General features: G+C 39.7%; 1 protein-coding gene across 2 annotated transcripts in view; it reads right to left on the reverse strand.

Annotated features, from left to right (window-relative positions):
- sorcs3a (sortilin related VPS10 domain containing receptor 3a) overlaps positions 1-23,428 on the reverse strand; it is a 197,720-nt gene that overhangs the window by 39,664 nt on the left and 134,628 nt on the right. For both annotated transcript variants that reach the window (XM_026303245.1, XM_026303244.1), the window contains 6 exons: positions 13,320-13,393; positions 12,102-12,166; positions 11,334-11,452; positions 8,826-8,915; positions 8,234-8,413; positions 222-368 (listed from right to left, as the gene is read on the reverse strand). In XM_026303245.1, coding sequence (XP_026159030.1) covers positions 222-368; positions 8,234-8,413; positions 8,826-8,915; positions 11,334-11,452; positions 12,102-12,166; positions 13,320-13,393 — 675 coding nt within the window. The remainder of the gene's footprint in view (positions 1-221; positions 369-8,233; positions 8,414-8,825; positions 8,916-11,333; positions 11,453-12,101; positions 12,167-13,319; positions 13,394-23,428) is intronic.

Genomic DNA, 23,428 nt, shown 5'->3' on the forward strand with positions numbered 1-23,428 from the left:
CTATACAAATAACACTGAATTGAATTGAATTGAACTTTGAATTGCTTCATCTGTACATCTCTGGAAAATCATGAGGAAGGAGAACAGACTATAAAAAAAAATAATCAGCTTTTTACTTACTGTAGTTTTTTGTATTGTATTGTACTTATGATTCACATACTATATTTGCATCTATCTACACATAAAGACTAAAGAATTACACCAAATTTACAGTATCTCACCAGTATGCAGTGGATGTCATTTCCATCCAGGTCAGTGGCAGGGGCCTGCAGGAGTCTCCAGTCCCGGCCTTTATTGTAGGTGATATAGGTCTTCACCTGGTTGTCTTGCCTCTTGTTAGCAATCAGCATGCCTTTAATTCCTGCCACCTGATGGAAACAGAGACGTTGAAGCTCAGCTCCTTCAGCTCCTTCATCTAACCTTCTTAATGCAAATGAGCAGGGACCATTTTATATCAAACATCCTCATAACAGTTAGATACTACAGTTCAGTTCTCAGAAGCAGATGAAAAAGCATACCCGGTACTCTCATCAGAAAGGGCATTTTGTGTATTGAGGCAGGAATCTTCAAAACACCAGTTAAATGGAAATGTGTGCTTATCCTTTCTTGCTGTGGCTGACAGTCTGGCAGACACCATCAGCAGTCAGTTGCATTTACTTACAGAGTGCTAAGTACTATCTGTAATTATATGCTTACAATCCAAGCAGTATAAAATGATGACTGTTGAGAAGCGACACCTTGTCTCAGTGTGAAACTAAATCTCCCTGAACACACACACACACACACACACACACAGAGAGAGAGACAGAGAGAGAGGGAGATAAATCCCTTAAACAAACCAAAACATGATATTCGATAGAAGGGACAGAGTCACTCCAAGTGGTTGCCATAGTGAGGGGCTCCAGTTGGATGTGTTTCCCTCCCTGAAGGGGCATGTCTCTATAAGTGGCACTAATAGGCAGCACATTTGACATTGTCATAGAAACATGGCACTCAGGATAGTTGCGGCTAACGAGGGTACTCCTGTCCTTATCCACCCCAAGCTGTCAATCAGTGTAGTAATTATTTATTCGTCCCCACCTTCTGTATCATGCATCATGTATGCATGCAAACAAGGACAACCACTCCTGCACACCAGCACACTTTTCTCTCTATGCATCACTCACACCACCCACACTCTTCTGTCTTGATGACAAAGTGAATGATGCTGACATAGATCTTTATTCTACAGTGAAGATTACACCAAGCAGTATCACATTTAAGGGCTACTCTGATATTTTTCACTTTGTGCCTTTCTGAAAATGGCGATTTAAAGAAGTCCCTGTCTATTGTGGCCATAATGAATGAATGTGGCCACAAGTGGTGAGAAGTTCAAGTGCAAAATCTTAATTTATTTTATCAATTTACCCCTCTGGGCTCTATGCTGGCCAGTTGTGTCCAGTTCACTTTTTTGACCATTTTAGCTGGGTTAATGCATATGGTATGAAATTTCCCAAGGGAATTTTTCACAATATTTTAATTTTCAACTTCAGCTCTTTTAAATATCAAAATACTGTATATATCTATATAGCTATATAACTATATATCTATAACTGTACAACGTGGCTCCATCATGGCCACTTCTGGCCAATTGAAACTCATGAAACTATATTTTTAAATTCCTTGTTATATACAGAATTAAATCATACAATTTAAAATGGCTTTCATTCTAAACGCAACGCTTGAAAATTGTAGTTTTTAATCTTTTCCAGATTACCAGATTATGTCATGTGTTCATTTTTGGCCAAAGGAGCATTTTCTTGTAATATTCTTAGTTTCCAATAGGGACAATTGATGGCTTACTTCACGCCAATGAATCCATTGAATGACAGAGCTTTGAAATAGGTGTGATCTTAAAGATGTCAGATAATGATTTGTGTTTGTGCATGAAAAAATATTGTGCCTGTGCGTGTAGTTGCAGCACAAAAATGTATTTGCAAGATAGAGTGAAATAAATGATGACGTATCATACCTCCAAGGTTCAGTAAATTTATGGAGCAGGCTATTGAGCTTTGAGCACATGTTGAAAGCCCCTGTAGCTTTGCTCTTTTAATAAACAAATGCTACACACACCTACACAATAGCCCTTACACACCCAAATATCTATTCTCCAAAAGAAAAGATCATCTCGTAGAGGTCAAAGATGCGGCTGCAGGGGAAACAAAAACATACTGTTTATAAATCTGCCCTAGAGTTTATGCAGGTGCAGTCGGTACTGATGCTCTAAGTAGGCTCCCAGATCATTTTTTCTCTGGCAAGATTGCAAGGTCATACCCACTACTTCAAGCAGAGACATCTTCTACCCATGATAAGGACACATCCTCTCCTAAAGATGAGGGGACACACTCCTCAGACATGACAGCATCACCACTGATGATGAGGAGTACCAGCTAGTGTCTAATTCCTCTTCCTCAGGGGGTGAGGACAATACAAGACGATGGGAGAGCCAGTAGGAGCAGTGGCAGAGGGAGAGGAGCTGGCGGGTGACTGGGTGTCTCGTGATGGGAAAATCATTTGGTTCTCTGCTGCTGAAGAGACCCTGCACCATAATCCAGTACCTACTGGTATCACCCCAGGGCCCACCCTGTATGCAGTTGCCCACATCAGCAGCCTGCGGTCTGCCTTTGATCAGTTTTTAACAGAGGAGATGATTCAGCTGCTGTGCACCCACACAGGACTGGACTGTGAGGACTGGAGTAATGTGGATGAACTGGAGATGAGAGCCTACATCAGTATTCTGATTCTGGCTGCCATCTACTGCTTAAGACATGAAGCAACACGTGGCATGTGGGATGATAAGACAAGACAGGCCATATTTCGTGCGATGATGCCCCTCTACCGCTGTGCTCAGATCAGCGCTATCATCCACTTTGATGAGACGCTTCCCCAACCGGGATGATAAGCTTGGCGCTTTTTGCATTTTGTGGGTAAAGTGGGTGGTTTGCCTCCCCCTCTTGATCAATCCAGGGTTGATGTGTGTGTCAACGAACAGCTTGTTGCATTTAAAGGTCATTGTGGATTTCAACAATATATGCCAAACAAGTCTGCAAGTACTGGCAGACAAGCCGGGAGCTACACACTCCAAATGATAGAGGGGCTCAGAGGATGCACTGTCACATGTGACAACTTCTTTACTTCGTTCACCTTGGCAGAGGAACTCGTCAGAAGAAAACTGGCTCTCTCTGTGGCACAATTACGAGAAACAAACCAGAGCTACCTCCCCAGCTCCTCCAGAATCGTCCTCTATAGAGGGGTCTGTCTTCCCCTTCACCAAAACTACCATGGCAGTATCATACATGTCCAAGCAAGGGAAGATTGTGCTTCTCCAAAGCACAGTGAACCAGCAGTCAGCGATGGGGAAAAGAGGAAGGCTGTAGCAATCCTGGACTACAATAGGTGCAGCAGTGGTTGGATAACTTAGACAAGGTTGTTGGCACCTACAGTTATTGAAGGAAAGCTGGTTGCTGGCTCTCTTCTACAATGTCCTGGATGTCTCGGCATGCAATGCCTTTGTCCTGTGGAAATCAATGCATCCTGTGTGGCAGTCCTCTAAAACCTACCAATGGACGGTGTTACTGGAAGAGCTGGGGTACATGCTGGTGACCCCAGCAACTGCAAGACACCTTGTCCCCTGTGCGAAACAGCTGTCTGAATCAGAGCGTGACCCACAGCACTCCAGCAAAATGAGGAGAAGTTGTGAACTGTGTACCTACAGGAGAAGACCGGCAACCACGTGCTGGTACTGGTACTGACCTGCAATGGTGATCAAAAATATATTAGGTTGCATCAAAAATGACAACATTCTCTATTTTTTTCCCCTGTAACGTTACTGGTAATATGTAACCTTCCTCAGTCTGAGGAAAAGCTGATAGGAAATTTATATTTTTCTTTCAGGTTGGTTTCAGTCCCACCTAGCCTAACTGGTCTCATTAGGTGCACTATATAAAAGGGGTGACAGTCGTTAGACCCATACGCCTCAGTTGGTTTTACTTCTTATGAAAATTATTGTGATAGAAAAAGAGGGAGCATTACAGTTGTGTGTTACTGCTGTGGTAGCCTGTGTCAAAATGAATGGTCTGTGTCCTTTAATTGCACGTACACTGCGGATTCTGGTCCTGAGGAGCTCCTCCTCCTGTGCTGGGCCATCCTCCTGTTAAGTGGTTGTTTGGTTTCTCCAATGTAGAGTTCTGAGCATTCCTTTCCAGTGTGCCCATATGCCTAGGGATATTTTTCAAAAGGATGTTTTGTTCTTACTTATTAAAGGCTTTTACCATCCACTTAAACTTAGATTGTTTATGCCACATGCTACAAAAGCACATTTGTGTTATTTTACCCTCTTGAAGAGAATCAAGAGGCACCAGAAGAACTCTACTGTTGTTCTTTTTTTTGTTCAATGCCTATCACAAGTTCTCAGAGACCTAGTGGCTGCCCAACATATCTTCAATTTACAAAGACAGGAAGAAGAGCTGGAACCAGAGAATGTTTGCAATTTTTTAAGTTAACTTAAATTAAGATTAAACTACTTTATTGATCACAAACTGGGAAATTCCCCTCTGCTTTTAAACCTGCCCAAGTGCACACCCAGACATTGCTGCAGCACCCGGGGAGCAATTGGGTTTCGGTGCCTTGCTCAAAGGCATCACCTCAGTCATGGTATTGAAGGTGGAGAGAGCGCTGGCTATTCACTCTGCCCCACCAACAATTCCTGCCAGTCCTGAGACTCAAACCTGCAATTTTCGGGTTACAGGTCCGAATCTCTATCCATTAGGCCACGACTGCCCCTAAATGATCAATTAAATATTTTAATTGCTGTGATTATTATTGTTTTTTACAGCATTAAAGACTGAGCCCCTTTATTGAACAGCAGGGAATCACTATTTATTTAATGTGAAGCAATTTAGCATTCCACAATATATTATATGGCTCATTTGTTGAATTACACTGTTGAATAATATTGGTTTAAGAGCTCTGGCAGGAAAACACAAACACAAAGGGCCACATCATTGTGTATCAGCGTCATCCAGCGTCTCTCCACGGACAACAATCCACTTCACGTCTTCAATCAATCATTCAGAGCTGTTTATAGCGAGGCACAAGAGAAAGACAAATGATTTCAGATACAGTGACAATCAGAGTGCTAATTGTTTGAGAGGCACCTGCAAAACCACCTCTCAAATGGAAGGGAAGTTTAGCAGGTGATGTAGAACACTGATGTCAGCAGAATTTGTTGGCACAACAAAGGATCATGATTACAGAAATTGCCCTTATCCAATCAGACTGACAATAAAATAATCCTTCTAATTTAGACGATAATTGTGCAATTTTCTGTGTGAAAATAGAATAATTGATTTTGGGAGTGAGGATGCAGAGAATCAAGGTCCTCTCTAAAGAGACATGGCTTCAAGAATGGAAGAACAAAACAACTTTCACAAGCTCCGCTGTCTTCTCTCTGGTGTGACTGGAGCTGTGTCTTCTCTTTGGACCATTAGCTCTTTGAAGTGCAGTTTGTGTCATGGTGTAACAGCAATAAATGGGATGAATTTCATAGCCCAAATGTAATGGGTCTGATTTATCAGAAGCAGCAGCGTATCAGCTATCTTTGTTTTGGTTCAGCTCAAGTGTCAGTGCATCACAAATGCAATTAAAACACATTATTAACTCATGCTGCCTGGTGAAATGCCTTAACTGGTACTGCATCACTATAGCAGCTCCACACAAGCACACACACATACACATTCATACCAACACATACACATCATATACTGTGCTGGTGAAGTAATGATATTAATTACAACACCACTACCACTGGTGCTGGCCAATATCTTGCTTCCTTCACTCTCTCAGTCATACCTGCCAGTGTGAGAATGATAAACTGGGTTCACCAGGGGGTGGAGTAGGAGGGAATTCTACTTCCCTGCTTTGAATGCCAATGCACACATCTGTAGCTAGCCAAAAAGCTAAAAAAAAGTCATTAACAGTCCAGAGGGGAAGCGAGTCCCATTAAACATGCTCCTTATGTGGTATATGCCTGCTGCCAGGAAGATGGATGACCACATCCTGTGTATGTATTTGGTGTCAGTGTATGTATCGTATGTAAAGCAAACTACAATAGCCACAATCTGCTCTAATCAATATGTTTATGTTAACAATAAATGATTATGTGTAATGTGAAAGTTTACACTAGTATGTCAAATCCATAGAGAATTATGCCCTGACAGTTCTGCAGTTTCCTCACCTCTGCATCTTCCGGCATTACCGATCTGGTTTTTGGGATGGCAGCTTTACCAATCTGCTAAACAAACACCAGTAACACACAGCTGTCACCAGTCGGCTGACAGGCAAAGTTAGTGACACCTTGTAAACAGTGTTTGTAGTAGCAGGATATTTTTTTCAAGTGAAATGAAATGAGCTGGTTTCACTTCACTCCCGGCCTAAATAGGCTTGTTAGGTTAACAGTGGAAATCACCAGAAGCTAGGATCTAATGGTTGACTGATGTGAACCCTCTGATGCACAAACTGGGTGTAGAGAGTGTCCTCCCTGAGGGATATGCGAAGAGTTACTTAACTTCCGGGTAACAGATGAAAGGGCATCCCTGTGTATGGAAGACAAATAATATCTGAGCCCCACCTCTGCTAAGATAGGGTTTTTCCAAGGGATTTATTGCATGTATGTACATATATTGCTTCTCTGACCCCTCTCTCAAACCATTTATCTTCTCTGTCCAAAATATGTACATCCTTGTCTTCAAATGAGTGGCCTTTACAGTGCCTTGAAAAATATTCACCCCCATTCACCCTTTTCCTATTTTGGTACCTTACAAACTGCAATTGAAATGGATTGGTTTACAAATTATTTATATTTTACATGCTATGTGGAGTGTACGGCTAACAGCGGGCTAAGTAGCTTTTCAGAGCAGGTATTATGTATGCTGAGATAATGTGGCACTTAGACTTCAAACAGGTGGACTTTAATGTAATTGGTCGTGCCATATCTTATTTAGGAGTTTCATAGGCCATGGCTGTCTCGCCAAAGCCACAGCCAAAACCTCCAGAGCTGCAGCCAAGGTCGACAAAGCCACTGCCAGAGTCCCTGACACCCTGGCCAGCAGTCTTACCAGAGGCTCCAGTCGTACGGCCTCAGCGACAGCACCGCCGCCGCCTCAAGAGTGAGTCTCCAGAACCTCAGTGCGTCGATGAAGACATTCCCGCTGAGGTTCCTCTCCACCTGCTTGAACCCACGGCTAGCCTCTCACCTGAGTTTCTGGCTAGCCCTTCGCTTCAGTCTCCGGCTAGTCCTTCGCCTGAGTTTCCGGCCAGCCCTTCGCTTCATTCTCCGGCTAGCCATTCCTCTCAGTATCTGGCTAGTCCTTTGCCTGAGTTTCCGGCCTGTTCTCCTGGCTAGCCTGCCAGAACCCCGGCTAGTCCTTCGCCAGAGTTCCCTGCCAGTTTGCCTCGATACTGGCAATGCCACCCGAGGAGGCAGCTCCAGTCTCCTGATCCCTCTGCCTTCCCGAGGTGTCTTCTTCCAAGGCAGTCTCAGGCTCCGTTTCTCTCAAGCGGCCATTCTCCAGAGTGGTTCCAGACTGCAGGCCACCGCAGAGGCCCTCCTCCAGAGTAGCTCTGTACCCCTGCTTTCCCAAGGGGTCTTCTTCCAAGGGGCCGTCCTCCAGAGCCACTCCAGACCCCTTGCCTTTCCAAGGGGTCTTCCTCCAGAGTATCCCAGGACCCCAGTGCTTCTAAGGGGCCATCCTCCTTCCAGGCGGCCCCAGATCTCAACTCTCCTGTGGGGACATCCTCTTCCAAGTGGCCCTGGACTCTAAGCCTTCCTAGAGACCCTCCTCTCAAGACGCCCCAGCTGCCTGAGGTTCTGCTGGACGTTTCTTCCATCAAAGGGAGATTTTCCTCTCCACTGTCACCAGTTGCTTGCTCATAAGAGATTTGTTGGGTTTTGTAACGTGCCTTGAGATGATGGTATTGTGATTTGGTGCTATACAAATTGAACTGAATTGAACTGAAGTGAATATGCTGAAACTCTGAAAGTGCTGGATCCTACACATACCATAATACAGCAGGTTCCAATCCTGTTTTATTTTTTGATGGAGGGGTCAGTTTGTGCAAGGAGATAAAGAAAAAATAATTGCTTTAGACAATGAAAACGTTACTGTTTGTGGGACCAGTTTTAACAGCTGCCTACCTCGTACAAGTCCAGCATCTGGTTCCCACCGATGCCTCTAGTTGTCTTGACATTTTCCATAGCCAAGGTGAAGTAGATCCCTCTGGTGTCAGACAGGTAGAGGTTATAGGTGTCATTCTGGTTCCACTCCTGCACTGCTGCAAAAACCTGCTTCTCATCAGTGCTGACAATGTGTAAATCCTATCAGGGAGTGGGGGAAATTAAGAGAAGTTATGACTGGTGGTGGAGAGGTGACAGGTTGTAACATGTGACCCTGTGGGACTGGTCAGACGATCAATGCTGTTAATAACCTTACAGTCAGAGGTCACTCTTAATGCTGTATTACTACTACTAAAAATAAGCTTCTAATAGGACAAGATGTCACATTTTTAGGCAAACAAACAGAAACAAAAAGGCTGATAACGTACTTTGCCTTAATGCAATCTACATAAATTTCCTCTTAATGGCAGCATCAAATTCAAAAGCTTTCAGCAATATGGAGATATTTAATTAATTTTATGATTAATTAAGTCTGTGACATTCTGAAATGAGAGCAGATTTATATGAATCATGGAAAATAAAAAGTCAAAATATTAACTCTAATTTTGCTTACCTTAGGCAGGGAATATTTGGGCAGTTTGATTTGTATAAAAGGGTCTCGCTTGTAAGACACATAATAGGTGGCTCGGCCTGATGTAGGAACCTACAACATATAAAATAATTAAGTTAATTGTGTATACTGAACATCATATTTTAGGCCTATCTCTATTTTAGCTTTATTTGAACAACATACTTTAGCAATTTGTGATGGAGCTTTGCTTCTCACTAAAATGCATGGTACACTTTCTACCAAGGTGTCATGTGTAACCTCATCACTGATGCCATGACATGTTTTTTTTTTTTTTCCCCAGTCAATTAAAGGGGTAGGTGATGGTACACAAAACTCTCCATCGCTCTTTTTGTCCTGCTGATTTTCATGGCACTGCTGGATACACTAACTTAAATTCAAAGGATGCTGCCCTCTCCAGGTGTCAATGCACCTGGTGGTTTCAAAGTGGACGCTGGTAAATATCTCATAGGACAATCAATAGTCTCATTACTCTTTGTCTGGAGAAATCTTTAAGTTGCCTAACTGAGCCTCATCTGCTGTCTGAGAAAGAGATAGTTGCCCTTAATGGTCTAGACCCTTTGCAAACAGTTAAAGCTCTTAGTTGTTAGCTTATGCAACAAGAAAACATAGGTCTTGTGGGTGTCAGAGAATTGTCATTACCCCTGAAGTCACAAAAGCCAAGCACTTAATACACACACACACACACACACACACACACACACACACACGCGCGCACACACACACACACACACACACACACACACACACACACACACACAGGAAAGTAAGATTGTGGCTTCTTTCATTTCAATATTGACATGAAATTCATTAGAGGAAAACCTTCAACTCAGACTGAAGAGAAGCAATATTAGTCTTAATGTTGTATGACAGCACTGATTCTTTTAGTGATCTTGTAAGTGCTTTGGATGGCTCAAAAGAAAGAAAACAAGCTGTTAGAGGAAATATAGTGGCCTAGCAGTAAGCCCTGCAGAACAGTCCCACATGTAATCGAATGAAGGAGCAAGAGATCGATGACGGGTAACCAGAGGCGGTTTGAACTTTAAGAGGAATTGGTATGATTGATTTTTTTTCTCATCCCTTTCAGGATCTCTCGTCTGTAATGCATACGTGTTAAAATGTGGAGGTGCTCGAATTGAAGGGGAGGTTTAGGTTGACTGCCTGTGAGTTTACTTGAAAGACTTCAGAGAGGTCAAACAGGATTGAAGGATCTTTTATAGAACAACTCTATTTCTTTGTCTAATGTGCTGCCAAGGCCAGTTGGAATTCCAGAGGAAGGACTTCCTTATATGTGGTTCAGGTAAGTATGCTTCAGAAAAAATACCTGTTCTTTGCTAAATTAAACATTTAGTGGGATCACACAGCAGGGTGAACACCACTACAACCACTGATACTGAAAAAAATAGCCTGACATTTTTATTTTTTGTAATTACTATTTTTACATTCTCCTTAATATACAGTATTTTAACTACATTTACCACAGTTGAGTGGGTCAGGTTTACAGGCTGAAGAGAGATTGTAAGATGCTTGGTAGACTGTGAAGGGATTAGGCAGTGAAAGATATTATAAATGACAGTTACTAGTTTGTTTTAACAATGTCAGGCAAAGATTTTGGAGGACAATGGTCACCTCTTGAGCTTGAGAGTTCTGAAAACAACAAAGTAGATACAAAGATTGTTGAAAGCAGTATTTAAACATGTCTTGGCCTTTTTAAAGCCTTTGCAAGAATATTTGATTTTGGTTTTGAAGAGGTGAATAGGTAAGCAGAAACATAACCAGATACTTTCCACCTCTGTAAACACAGGCTCTGGAACCACTTTAACAGAAATACAATAGTTTTTGGAGGCAAATTTGAATAAAATTGGCGTTGTTGTGGACTAGCTGTGTAATTATGCTGACTTTTAAATGTACGAAAACTCATTTGCACAATGTCAAAATAAATAATATTCATGCTGTAGAGAAAATTAAAATAGAACTCATAAATTGCATCTATGTTACTTAGAATTCAGGAGATTACCATTTCAGATTTTTCTGTCACACAAATCATGATTAATATGACACACTGGGCAGGGGCTACGATGAATATTAATACATCACTGAAAAACAAAGTACACATGTTCAGATGAGGTTAAAGTATTAGAGTATTTTTACATATTTTCTTTGTGCCAAGCAAAATCATTTATACAAGAGATATTATGCATAAAACCTTTGCATACAAAACAGGATTTGTGGCGGTAGAGTTGAAATTAAGGTCTCATGTTAAATCTGCTAATGCAATATTTTATTATCAATGTTCAACCCAGTGACTCTGGGTGAAATAAAAGGGTGTCATGTAGACCAAATCCCACTGACAAATAAGCACCTATCTGTGAGTTCTAAGAAACCATTAGCCCTTTCGATACCTAAGAACTAACCAATTGAGAGGTGGACAGTAATGTACAGTAATCTGTCATGTACAACATAGCATGAGGGATTGATTGTTTAGAGTCCTACCTGTATGAATATGTAGTCATCTTGGACCACCAAAGAGCTGATGTCAATGTATCCAGTGAAAGGGTAGTTCCTGTTAGTTTCTGTGCACATCTGAGCTCTGCATGTGACATACTGCACATCTGTCATGTAGGAAAGCAAAGAGCAAGCATAAGAGGGGTATAAATACTTATTATTAAGCATAAATTATGGTCAATATAGGGCATCTAAATATATAGAGCTGTAGAAAAAAGCTTATCTTTTATAAATTGAGAGCACCTTTGTATGATAATCATTTTTCTCACAGTTAGATCCAAAGACATTTATGCCTTACACGAACTGTGCGAGGTTGCACTTCAGCAGTCTATGCAGTCTGACATTATCCTCTCTTTGTAGTACCTCATTTATTCTTATTTTGTAGCTACCACAAACAAGCATGTTCAACCTGTCAGTCATGCAGTGGCTATATGAGATTTAAAAAACAGTGCTTTTATCACAGACTGACATTCTGCTCTGACATCACAGGCTGGCATAAACAGTTTCACCTACAGTATGTCACCTATGGAAGACTTTGGTGGTACTGCCATTCAGAGTTATGGAGCTGACATTCAGATAGTGAACTGGATGAGAAGAAAGGCCTCATTAATCAAGAATCATGCACTGGGTTTATTGGTGGAGTGAGTCAGTGCTCTTCCTCTGGGTATGCCTTCTGTACTCACTGAGGAATTCATTCCTATTGAGGCCTGTTCATTAGTCCTCTTTGATGTGTATGTGTGTGTAGAAGACACTCACTTCCATCTGGTGTGTGAGCCTCCATGTGGACCAGATCTGGCTCCTTGTCTAGGCCTGAGACAGACCTTGGAGGGAATGACAGACCGAGGAAGAATATATAAGCATAATGCCAATGAAAAGAAGAATACAAAGGGACATAAAAGGGCAAAAAAAAGACCAAAGTGCTTTCAGTGCAGGGGTGGAAGAGAAAAATGAAAAAAGCAAGAATATAGTAGTGGCACTGTGCTCCAGCTATAGTTGCTTTCATTAAGTTTGCGATGTTTGAATGCAAAAAGGTTTACCCCATATTCTAAAAGTCACACTGTAGTAAGCACACTCACAGTGACTCAAGGCTAGTTCCCTTCAAGATAAAGGCAACAATACAGAGAAATACAAATACAGTGTTCTCTTCATTGACTAGGTTGTGCAGGGTCACCACACACTCTATTTCTCACTAAACCTAGCTTTCTTGTTCATTTCCCTTCTTGCAGATTAGACCCAGCTTTCACTATTGTGGTAATGTCTCATATCCCTTGGAGGCTGATGAAGCCATTGTCTAAAGGCAGCCAACTGGAGGCCTGCCTAGCAATTGCTAGAGGCTCATCCAGTGTTTAGTTGCCCTTGAAGGGGCTCTGGTGGTGAAGGGTGAAGCCAGGGATGGAATGTGCATATTATTTAGGATTATATCAGCATGCAATTAACTCCAGATATATGCAAGGTAACTGTGGATATAGCCAACACCAATCCCAGGTACATCACAGTCACTTCACAGAGGGAGAGACAAGCCATGAGTTGGAATAGATGTTGGCCTACATTTGTGATGAGTTAGCACTTTCAGGCATGTAGTGAAATGTATATGAAAGGGGGAGTAGATGTAGATGCAGATTTAACTGATAAGAAGAAAAACCACAATGTCTGTTATTAGTCATAGTAAGCTTCTGTGTCTGCCTGTGTGGATCTGTAGAAAACCACTTCCTTCTTACAATAATAATGTTTTATTTATGCACAATATGCCTTATATGAATGGCACGGGTGTAAGAAATGAATTGAAATATTTTCTGAAGGAGGAGAATAATCTCTGTCTGATTATATCATATAAGGTGTAGATATGTGCAAAATCTTTGCACCATCACCAGTCAGTCACAGTTTCTAGATTTATGTGTAAACAAAGAAAAAGAGAGTGAAGCAGAATTTTTAAAAAAGAAAGAGAAAGGAGGGGTGTGAAAAAGGATGCCTCACCAGTAGAATCTGTTTGGCGTGACATGTTCGTGGATGAGTTGCCATTTTCTTCCAAAGTCCACTGAGCTGTACAACTATGAGAAATATCACAGAGAAAATAAAATCAAATTGTTCAATCTTGTTAGAAATATGAATGTTTCCACGCTGGTCTAACTTCTAATTAGACAAGTGAAACATGAAAGTGGCCCCAACAGTGGCATGACTGGATTATTCTACAAAGGAGGGTGGGGTCAGAAAGCATTTTCAGGAGGTAGACTGACATAGCGCTGATGATCTATCATCATGACTGATGATAGCTTATACATTGTCACAGATATAAGCATCTTTATACCCCTCCCCTGTTACAAATTAGAGCTATGGGTTTAGAACAAGTACTTTACATTAATGTATTCAGCTTTAGCTTGTTCAGCAAATAATATGGTTTGATTCAGTAGCTTTTGGACAGCTGCTGTATTAACAACAAATGTTAGGTGCAAAAGTGTTCTCTCCAGCGCCCAATCAAAACCAAGGTCCTCCAGAATGAGCTTTCATGAAGGCAGTGGATGATATATACTGCTAAGTTGACATGAAAGTGTACAGCATGGAGCCATTGGCCCAATTTCAATGTACTAATTACCTTTTCTGGTGCTCGAACAAACAGTTAATAACCCGAGTGCATTTCCCAACACTGTATTGATTGATGCTGTAGAAACGGCTCCCTTATATCTTGCTGTGTCTGTGTGTTGTGTGTTTCCTTGCAGCGCGGTAAGCCAGTGGCCCCAGTTGAGTTGTATGCTAATGTTTCTACTTGTTGCCTTTTATCACGGCAAATCTGACACTTACTGTGATAAAAGGATACACATTTGTCACCCACCGCAAATATATCTGTCACCTCCGCAAGGGAAAATTTGTATATGTCAGCAAGCGTGTTTTCTATTTTAAAAATTCATTAGCTTAGTTCTCAAGACATGTACCGCAAAAGCACCAGTTGTAGCAGATTGTAGCAATAATGTTTCTTATTCAAAGTTGGTGTTATTCTTTGTATTTTTGTATTGCATTTTGATGTCAAACACTCTTACTTGATTATCATATAATCAGCAGTTCAGTAGACCAAAGTAATCATCTTGCTGTCCAATGTGAAGTAAGTATTAACTGATGCCTAAACATGCCTAAACCTTCCTGAAGCTTAACATTCTAATATATAATGTCCTAGGCATCTTCCCTGCAAAAATATGTGATTTCTGATTCTACCAAACTCAGTAAAGCAAGGCTCCCCACTGGAGCCTTTGAGTTGGTGTAACAGGGCAGCAGGCTGGGTCGATCATCAGCTTGGACAATGACATATGATGCCAGCAGGCAGGCTCAGCCTCTCCTCTCTCCATTCATCAGTTCAATGACATCTTAAATTTTAAAGCCTCTGAGCTGTCACAAAGTAAGCTTCATAGTTTCCTGCTTATTTCAATAAATCAAAAGCGAGGCCAACCAGCTGCCACACCACCAGGCTTAAATGGTGATTGAAGAATTATAAAGAGCATGTTAGTTAAACTCATCTGTTCAAGCTGATGGTGGGTTTAGAAAACATTTGAGCTACTCTGACTTGTGCATAGGTTTGCAGGTAATGTTAGTAATTCAGCTATAAGTAATATGTAAGATATTTCATAGATTTATATGAATTATAGCATATGAGTAATATTTCCTAGGCAGTTGGTAGAACTGAATGATACATGCTAAATACACTGCCGAGGCTACACTATGAAAGCAAAAACATCCGATGTCCAAAAAGTCACTCCACAGTGTGGGCAAGCTTCCTCATCTTATTTTCCCTTGGAATATTATCTTATAAGTATTACACTAATCATGATGCAGGGAAAGACACTCAAATATTGTTTACACATAAGGTGTGTCAAAGAAAAAGCTCTGTGTCACTCAGAATGTCTCACTCTGTGGTTTATATGAAAAAAGTGTTTGAGGGCCATGTCTTATAAGGAATTCATGCCAGGCACTGCGGGTTTTATCACATTTAGCCTTTTTATTACTGAAACTAGCACAGGAGTTATGCAGGGATATTGGATTTTAGTATATACATATGAGGAATAAACCTTAAAGGTTTATGTATAGATCAACCTTTTGTTTTCCCTCTTGTAGTCTTAACTTGTGTTTTACAACAAATCATAGTGGTGAATTGAGGTAAATCAAACATGGACAGAACCTAAATGAGAAATGAATTGATTCAAACTATTCACTCACTACAGAACTTAGACATGAACCACTGAAAGGATTTTATGAAGCCTGTTCATAACAGTTTGTTTTTTCTTCATTGAGAGCTGTGTAGGAAATGCTTAAGGGAAATGTACATGATCGTGTTTGCTATTGTTGTCCAGCTATTTATTCTAAGTCTGATTTAACTGCACCTTTCCTTAAGATGAAATATGTATAAAATACAATTTAAAGGTCTGTTCTACAATGGCTGTCTAGCCTTGATATGAATTAGGAAAAGGCAGTGTTAGTGGTGGCGGTGCACAGACATGTCCCTCGTGGATAGAATAACATGGGGTTTCAAGGTTCCAGGGAAAGCCACACCACTCTCTCACAAACAATAGAACAGCAGGCCTTGCTGCCAGTTTTCTGCTGCAAACTAGCACAAGGTACTTGTTAACTGTGGAGCTGCTACTGAATCCACTGATTGTCACAGATACAAAAGGCTAAGGTCATAATGATGGCTTTCCGTAACTCACTGTGAGCGATAAAAACCTGCAGTGAAAAGACAGACAGATTATTCTTGCTGTAGTGGATCATAACATTTGTTGGATCTGTGCAACAAATTAGTGAGACGACTGTTTTCTGACCCCACAGCAGCCCTTTCCAGCATGATTTCTAACCATTATCAGATCACTGATCACTCACTGTGTTTTTTATTGGCAGTTTATGTGTTCCAGTGTACAATGAAAATTTAGATTGAGGCAGTGAAGAATAAAAGTGGATAAAAATGCTAGGGATTGTGCCCCTACTTCTCAGATTCTCCAATTCACGTTTGCTACATATAGAAACATATACAACCAGATGATAAAATGTATGATTCTAGAAATAATTTTATCTTGCTGTATGAAAGGAAATATTAAACCAAATAACAATAAAAAAAACAAAAAACATCTGAGATTTCTGCCTCTACTTCAATAAAACTGAGATCAATGGAATTGATTTGATTCAAATGGAATTCCAGTACTACAGTCTTTTATTAGATTTTAAAAAAAATTAAGGCATCATTTCTTTCCTGAAGTAATGTGCCTATTATTGTACATAATCCTTAGACCTTATTATCAACACTACTACTTTAAAAACTGTACACATTGTAGCAGCATGAATCTCAAGCCTAGTATCTCTGCTCTAAAGCAGCTGCGCTAATATTAGAAAAACAGCAACAGAGAAACTGCAACAAAAACAAAAGAAAAGAAGAAAAAAAAGAAGCATAGATAAAATTAATAAACATCAAACTTTTAAATCAGTCACAACAATCTGCAAAACATAGTTACTGTAATCGTTTTTATCAGTCAACAATTCAGCTTTTGAGTCAAAAGAAAATGATGCATACATCAGTTACATCAGTTGCTATTGGCTGTTCCAATATGATATTGATATATCGATAGAAATGTATGCACCAACTACAGCAGAGACAGACAGAAACAATGTACAGAAATTTACTATTTGGAGGTATATGGTATACTCAAAGACAACGTGCTTATATGAATTTGCTAGGCCAAAAATAAAAATCCACTCCATGCTCATCCTACTATTACATTTCTGACATCTTGTTGTCTCCCAGGATCCCAATCATGAGGTAGTCTGTTTTAATCTTTCATAGATTGTGATCTGAGCCAACAGATATTTTGATTAGTCTTATGATTAAAAATGAAATATAAGACAAGAACTCAGAAAGACATTCTCTGACAGAAATATTGTTTCCTTTTTATTATTTATTTATTTTTTTGTTTCTCAAATCTGGTCCAGTTTCATTATGGCTTTTACTCTGATGTTGGGATAATGTGTTTAAACTTGAATAGCATCATAGCTATGACACACTGCAGTAATAAAAAAGTAAAACATACGTTTTCTGCCTTTTTTCATTTGCACACTTCCCTCTGCAGCATTGCAGTGGCAACTTTCTGCCACCCAGAAAAGCTTTGTGCTTTAACATCAAAGCACAAAAAGCTCCACCAACACATAAAAGTTCTGAGAAAAGAATCAAGACTTAGGAGTTATGGAAATTATAACTGCTGCATTATAGGCCCTGTGTCCCACACAATTACTATAAGTCACTTTTATAACTCCTAATTAAGTCTCCCATAAATTCTTGATGCATCTATGTACAGTGATTTAAATCAAGTGGCTTCTGTTGGCATCAGCTTGGCATATCTCATATGCAAGGAAAGGGAAAGGAAGGGAGCAGGACTGGTTTTATACCCCACAATTTATGAAGCCTGCAAAACACACAGCAGTAGGGATGATCCTATGGAGGAAAGTATAAGAAAAGGCTATGCAAATGAACCGTCTGGATTGTTCTGAGTGAGAGTCTCTCTGATCGCCACTAAATCTATACCGCGAAGTCACAAAAAAAGAGAATCATATTCTTTTAAGACTGGCATTTCTATTTAAAACAGTGCAATGCATCAAAAGCAGAGCTGAGACACTTATTTGATTACATTTTTTGATAATTGATTGCTCTTCTTTTTTTTTTTTTTTACAAATAAATATCAACTCGAGGTCCACTCAGTTGCTTTCTACCTGATCTAGGTTTTTCACCATTTCTTTCAGTCACACTGTATCTGTCCTATATGGGCAGTATATTGTAAACAAAACCACATCAGTGCTGGAAGATATAGATACAACAATGGAAAAAGCTGGGAATTAAGTGAATAATACTCATTTAGATCATTTTAATCCTTTTTTTAAAAGGTGAATAAGAAATTTGAAATGCCCATTTACACTTAGACTATTTCATTATATCAGACATTACACATTCTCTATAAAGGGGACCATTATTTATGCTAATCATACATTAAAGATGCTTTGAAAAATAAGAAATGGCAGCACATCAATGGGATTATTATGCTCATTACACAGTTACTGACCTTGTAGTGTCATGCTATTAAACTGACACTGTGCACTGATATAGCATAGATCACTGAGGTGCATCATGCAGTTATTTCTACAGCTAATTACAAAGAGTCCCGGTGGTTTTAAATACAAGAAAATATTCTCTTTTTTAAAGAACACTGTGTGCCTGTCTGGAGTTTTTGTTTTTTGTGCTTCTTTCTGAGTCAGGAATGGATTTCTAAATGGATTTACCTAAAAAGGTATTTAACAAAGTGTAAAGCAACACAAGCAACACAAACACTCTATTTCACCCACGTGTTGCCAGTACATGCTCAACAAATTAAAATATTATCCTGCGTGATTATCAGTGTCAAACACTAATGTGTGCCCAGTCAAGTCGAACAAATGGATTCCCTCTGGCTTTGTGCTCACATTCACACTGCACCCTGTCTTTTCGGCTGAAGGAGCTATCTTGTTGCCTTATGGCTACATAATAAATGATAGTAGGCAGCACACCTGCTTGGCAGTCAAACAGAGGTACTGTGTGTACTCTCAGATGACTATGAGATGTGTACCTCAGTTGTTTATTCTGTTTCAGCTGACCAAGCACTTAACAGCATGTGCTAGGAAAAACCAGCCACCTAAGTGTAGTTGTAGACTACCATGTTGTTTATAAATTGGTGCCACACAATCTGTATATAATATAATGCTAGGCCAGCGAGTAATCCTTTTTCTTCACTTCACAATAATTATGGTGTGAATTGTTAAGCCCATATGGAAGAAAAGGAGTGTTATTATATCCATTGTGCTAGCAAATGCACTGTCTGTATTGTCCTGATCATGTGTTTCTAATTAAAGTCCATTAAAACTACCCTGGGAGGGCTGGCCTGCTGCAGCCCAGTGAAGCGCGGCAGAGCTGTCGCAGCTCAGGACAAGAGAGCTAAGCACTAAAGATACCTGCCATCTGGAAAGTCACTGAGCTGAGAAATGCACTGCAGCAGCTGCTTTTTTGGCTTAAGCTCGACACCACCTTTCAGACAGGGGCAGGAAGTGGCTGGAAGTCGATCTATTGAAATAGACACACTATGATGGATGGCGAAGGAAATGTTTTTGTTTACGAAAAGAATGGGAAGCTGCCATTTTGAATGGATGGCCACAACACCATTTTTGTGTTTTGTTTTTTTTTAATAACTCAAATATATTTTTCTGCTACCATACACAGATCTGTCATGTAAATCGCTATCAAAACAGGAAAATTATATTTGTGAAACCAGTGGTTCTCTACTTACAAAGAAATATTTTTTACATTGTCAATCATATGTTTCCTTTTTTAAATTAAGGTCAGTGGTAAAGTGCATTGCTAACATTAGTTTTTGTAGGGTAGGTAGCTAATTTACCTTTTTAGATGTAGCTCAGGAATGAGCTGAAAAACTTCCTTGCTAATGGGAGCACCACTCAGTTTAAATGCTGCCTGAAGTAGCCTTTATATTCTTCACCACCAACACTAATAAAAAGTGAGCAGAAGCTGTTGGTATAAATAAACTCTGTCCTTGCCACCACATACAATGACCCACCCATTAAGATTAGCTTATTTCATTGGAAAAACCTTGTTTTTTTTTGTAATTTCAGTTTGACCATAAGAAAAATGGAAATGAGCCACCTCATAGACAGTGATATAGATGCTATTTTGCACCTAAGCAGTGCCACACAATAAACTGTAAGAAATACGGGCCTACAGCTTCTGTATAATATAAGTTTAATCAGAAGAACGTGTCCCACTCTTGACTACAATAACAATGAAACAAAGTAGTTTCTACACCAGCAAACTGATTGAGTCTATATGATATTATAACATCCAACTGGACTCTGTATATGCCACATATCAAAGGTTTAAACGAAGAATCCTGTTGTATTTAGCAGACAAAAAGGTGTGAGCTGAGGATTACAGTGACAGAGAATGATCCTGAAAGCAAAGCTCTGAGAAGTGTATACTCACATCTTCCTACTAAATAAGGTCTGAATTAAAAGAGGACTTATCTAAAGAGGACTTTTCAATACCAGAATCTATAGCCTCATGCCACAATATCACCCATATTAGGAATGTTACAAAATGGAAAATGCTAATTCTTTTTATGCATATGCAAATAAAAAAGAATGAAAGAAAGAAGAAAAAAGTAATCCTGAATAATGTCTTCTCCCGCTCTCCCTGAATACTTTATTGAGTTTGATGTCCCCGTTGCATCTATGAAAACGTTTAGCCAGGATACGATTCAGCTAGAAATAATTAACAGCATAAATTTGCATCATTAGGATGGATTAAGTCAAATATTGTTTGCATATTGAAGGACTGAAGGGACTATGCAGCTCTCTCAGCAAAGCTGTTATCCTAGTTCCTGTCTCATTTTAGGTGAGCCGTTGGCCTCCCATGGGAGCTCATACTGTAATGGAGAATATTTCTACTTTGCCTGGGAAGCAATTATGCAGACACATTAGAGTTATGTTTCAGTCTTCAAAAAGACTACTGTTTGACCATGTATGTTTGTATATATAAGCATGTATGTGTAAATGAAGAGTGATATAAAAGAATGGAGGTTATAGGTAACAATGCAGTGTTTTAGCAAGTCCCTCCTCTCACAAATGTAGCAGGCAAAGAAACTCTCATTTTTCTTAACACATCATTTTCCCATTTAGCAAGTTCACTCTACTGAATGTTAACTACCATCCCAAAACCAGATGTACCGGCACCTGCTACTATAAGATATAAAAGAAAGAAAAAGAATAAGGGAAAAAAATGAAAATGAAAAATCTGTGCAATTCTCTGCTCAGGTTTGAATAGAAGATCTATATGTTCAAGTGCAAGTGTCACAAAGAGTAAACACCCAACACATAATGACTTTTTCCACCAACACAGACACATGGCCAACCTAACAATTTACCAGGCACCTAGGAACTGCATAAATTGCTCTGAGGTCCACAAAACCTATGTCACAAGACCTCACTATAAGAAAAAAACACAACATGTTTCAGTTGATATGTAGTTAAATTATGCAAATTTGTCACTATAGTTGTCACAAATTTACAATTGACCAAACTACCTGAAACTGTATGCTAGGCTTTTGAGAGTCCTGGCATATTGTCAGCTTTTCCAGGTTGGTAATCCAGTTATGCATAGCAAGATTTATTTTAACAGCCAAAAACAAGCACATATGTGCACAGTCTGGATTCTAGGTCCTAGCCTTTTTTTTATTCCTGAGGTGTGGTTTCTAAAACCAATTTTTTGTTGACAATGTTACGGTGGCCGACAAGGGCAAATGCGCCATAAATGTGCCATGCGAATACAGAAATGCTTTAACAGCCAAAGCACATGCAAGAGAGAAACGCTGCAAATACAGAAAGACTGCAACAGCCAAAACACATGCAAGAGAGAAACGCTGCATATTTATGGAACAGAAGTGCGCCAGGCCTCTGGTATTTGCAGCATTTCTCTCTTGCGTGTGTTTTGGCTGTTGCAGCGTTTCTGTAGTTGCAGCGTTTGTTTGCCCTTGTCGGCCACCGTACTATGTACTTATCACACAGTAGGCATAAAGAAACTTAAGAAAAACAACACTTCTTTTGAGCTGTAACGTGTATACATTAATGTTGTCATGTAACATGAAAGAACTGCTTTGTGATTTTATCTATTCCCAGATGTGAACAGATGTACACTTGAACCCTAATTCTGCCAAAGCGATAGCCATCCAACAAAAACCTCCTAGAAGACTTTATAACTTCTTCAGGGAACAAGAGCCAGCAACAACATTACCTCAGCTGAAAATGACTCTGTCAACTTAACTCAGTCATCACCATTAGTCAAGCGAAAGAGTAATTCAGCTCATCCCCATTACACGTAAGACAACAATATGGCATAGGAACGTCATTAGGTGCAAGAGCAGAAAAAAGTGATGAAGAGCTCACTGAAATGAGATTGGATTTAAAACAAGTGCCATTGCTGTCCTCGGGGCCTTACATGGATGCTCCTTGAATGGATAGGTGGAGGCTGCATAATGATGAGACACTTAGTTTCTCTACTGTTCAGATTTATGGGCTCCAAGGCCAGTTACGATCATTAGGGAGACTGTGAAAGGAAAAGGGAAATGGGGTTGAGACTATATGGGCTTGGAAGGAGGTGGAAATTGCAGAGGTTTTTTTTTTTTTTTTTTTTTCTGGTAACACAGCACTTTTGAATCATAAATCTCTTATCCTCTCTTTCCTATTTGTGCAATGGCATTTTGTGAAAATGGACTCCTTATAATGTCACATTCCAATTAATGAATCACTAATCTTTTTCTAAAGCAAAAGGTTTGGCATGATGATAAACAAACAGGTCACACCCTGAAGGACTCTGATTAAAGCTAAGTTAAGAAATTAGTGGCTTTTGTTTGGTTATGTCATAGAAACCCAGATGAACTATCACAACACTGAACAAAAGAAGTGTACTCCTTTTACCAGCACTAAAATGTTATAAATATGAATCATTTGCCATTTGCCATTAAAAAGTAATATCAAATAATCAATTTATATCTACAGAAATAATTTCCTTCATGTTACCTGGAGTAAAATTATAACATAGCTGTTATTGTTTCCCAGATGTCCTACTCCCTTGAGATTAACTGAGCTTTTGGCAAATGTTGCTTACACTGGAAAACCAAACCTTTGCTTCCACATTTATTTTTCTTCACCTTTGACATTCTAAAACAGCATAGGAAAAAATACTGTATTCTAGTTCATATAACCAGAGGTATATTGATGCGTATATGCAGGTAATGGCATGGCATATATTTTCCTCAGGGCTGGCCAGTTGACTACATAACTCCTTAATAATAGTCCAGTTGGTGTTTATGTTAAGCAGACAGTCATGTTACAGTGTTTGGTGCAGTCTGCGTTTACTACATAACGTGACTTTGGTTCCCTGACTTTAGTCTTTAAACCCCTAAAGCCCTAGGCAATTTTGAAGTTTCAGACTCAACATAACCTATATTTCAATCAATAATAGCACCAAA

Source organism: Mastacembelus armatus, chromosome 1 (assembly GCF_900324485.2).
Source record: "Mastacembelus armatus chromosome 1, fMasArm1.2, whole genome shotgun sequence".
NCBI classification, from domain to species: domain Eukaryota; kingdom Metazoa; phylum Chordata; class Actinopteri; order Synbranchiformes; family Mastacembelidae; genus Mastacembelus; species Mastacembelus armatus.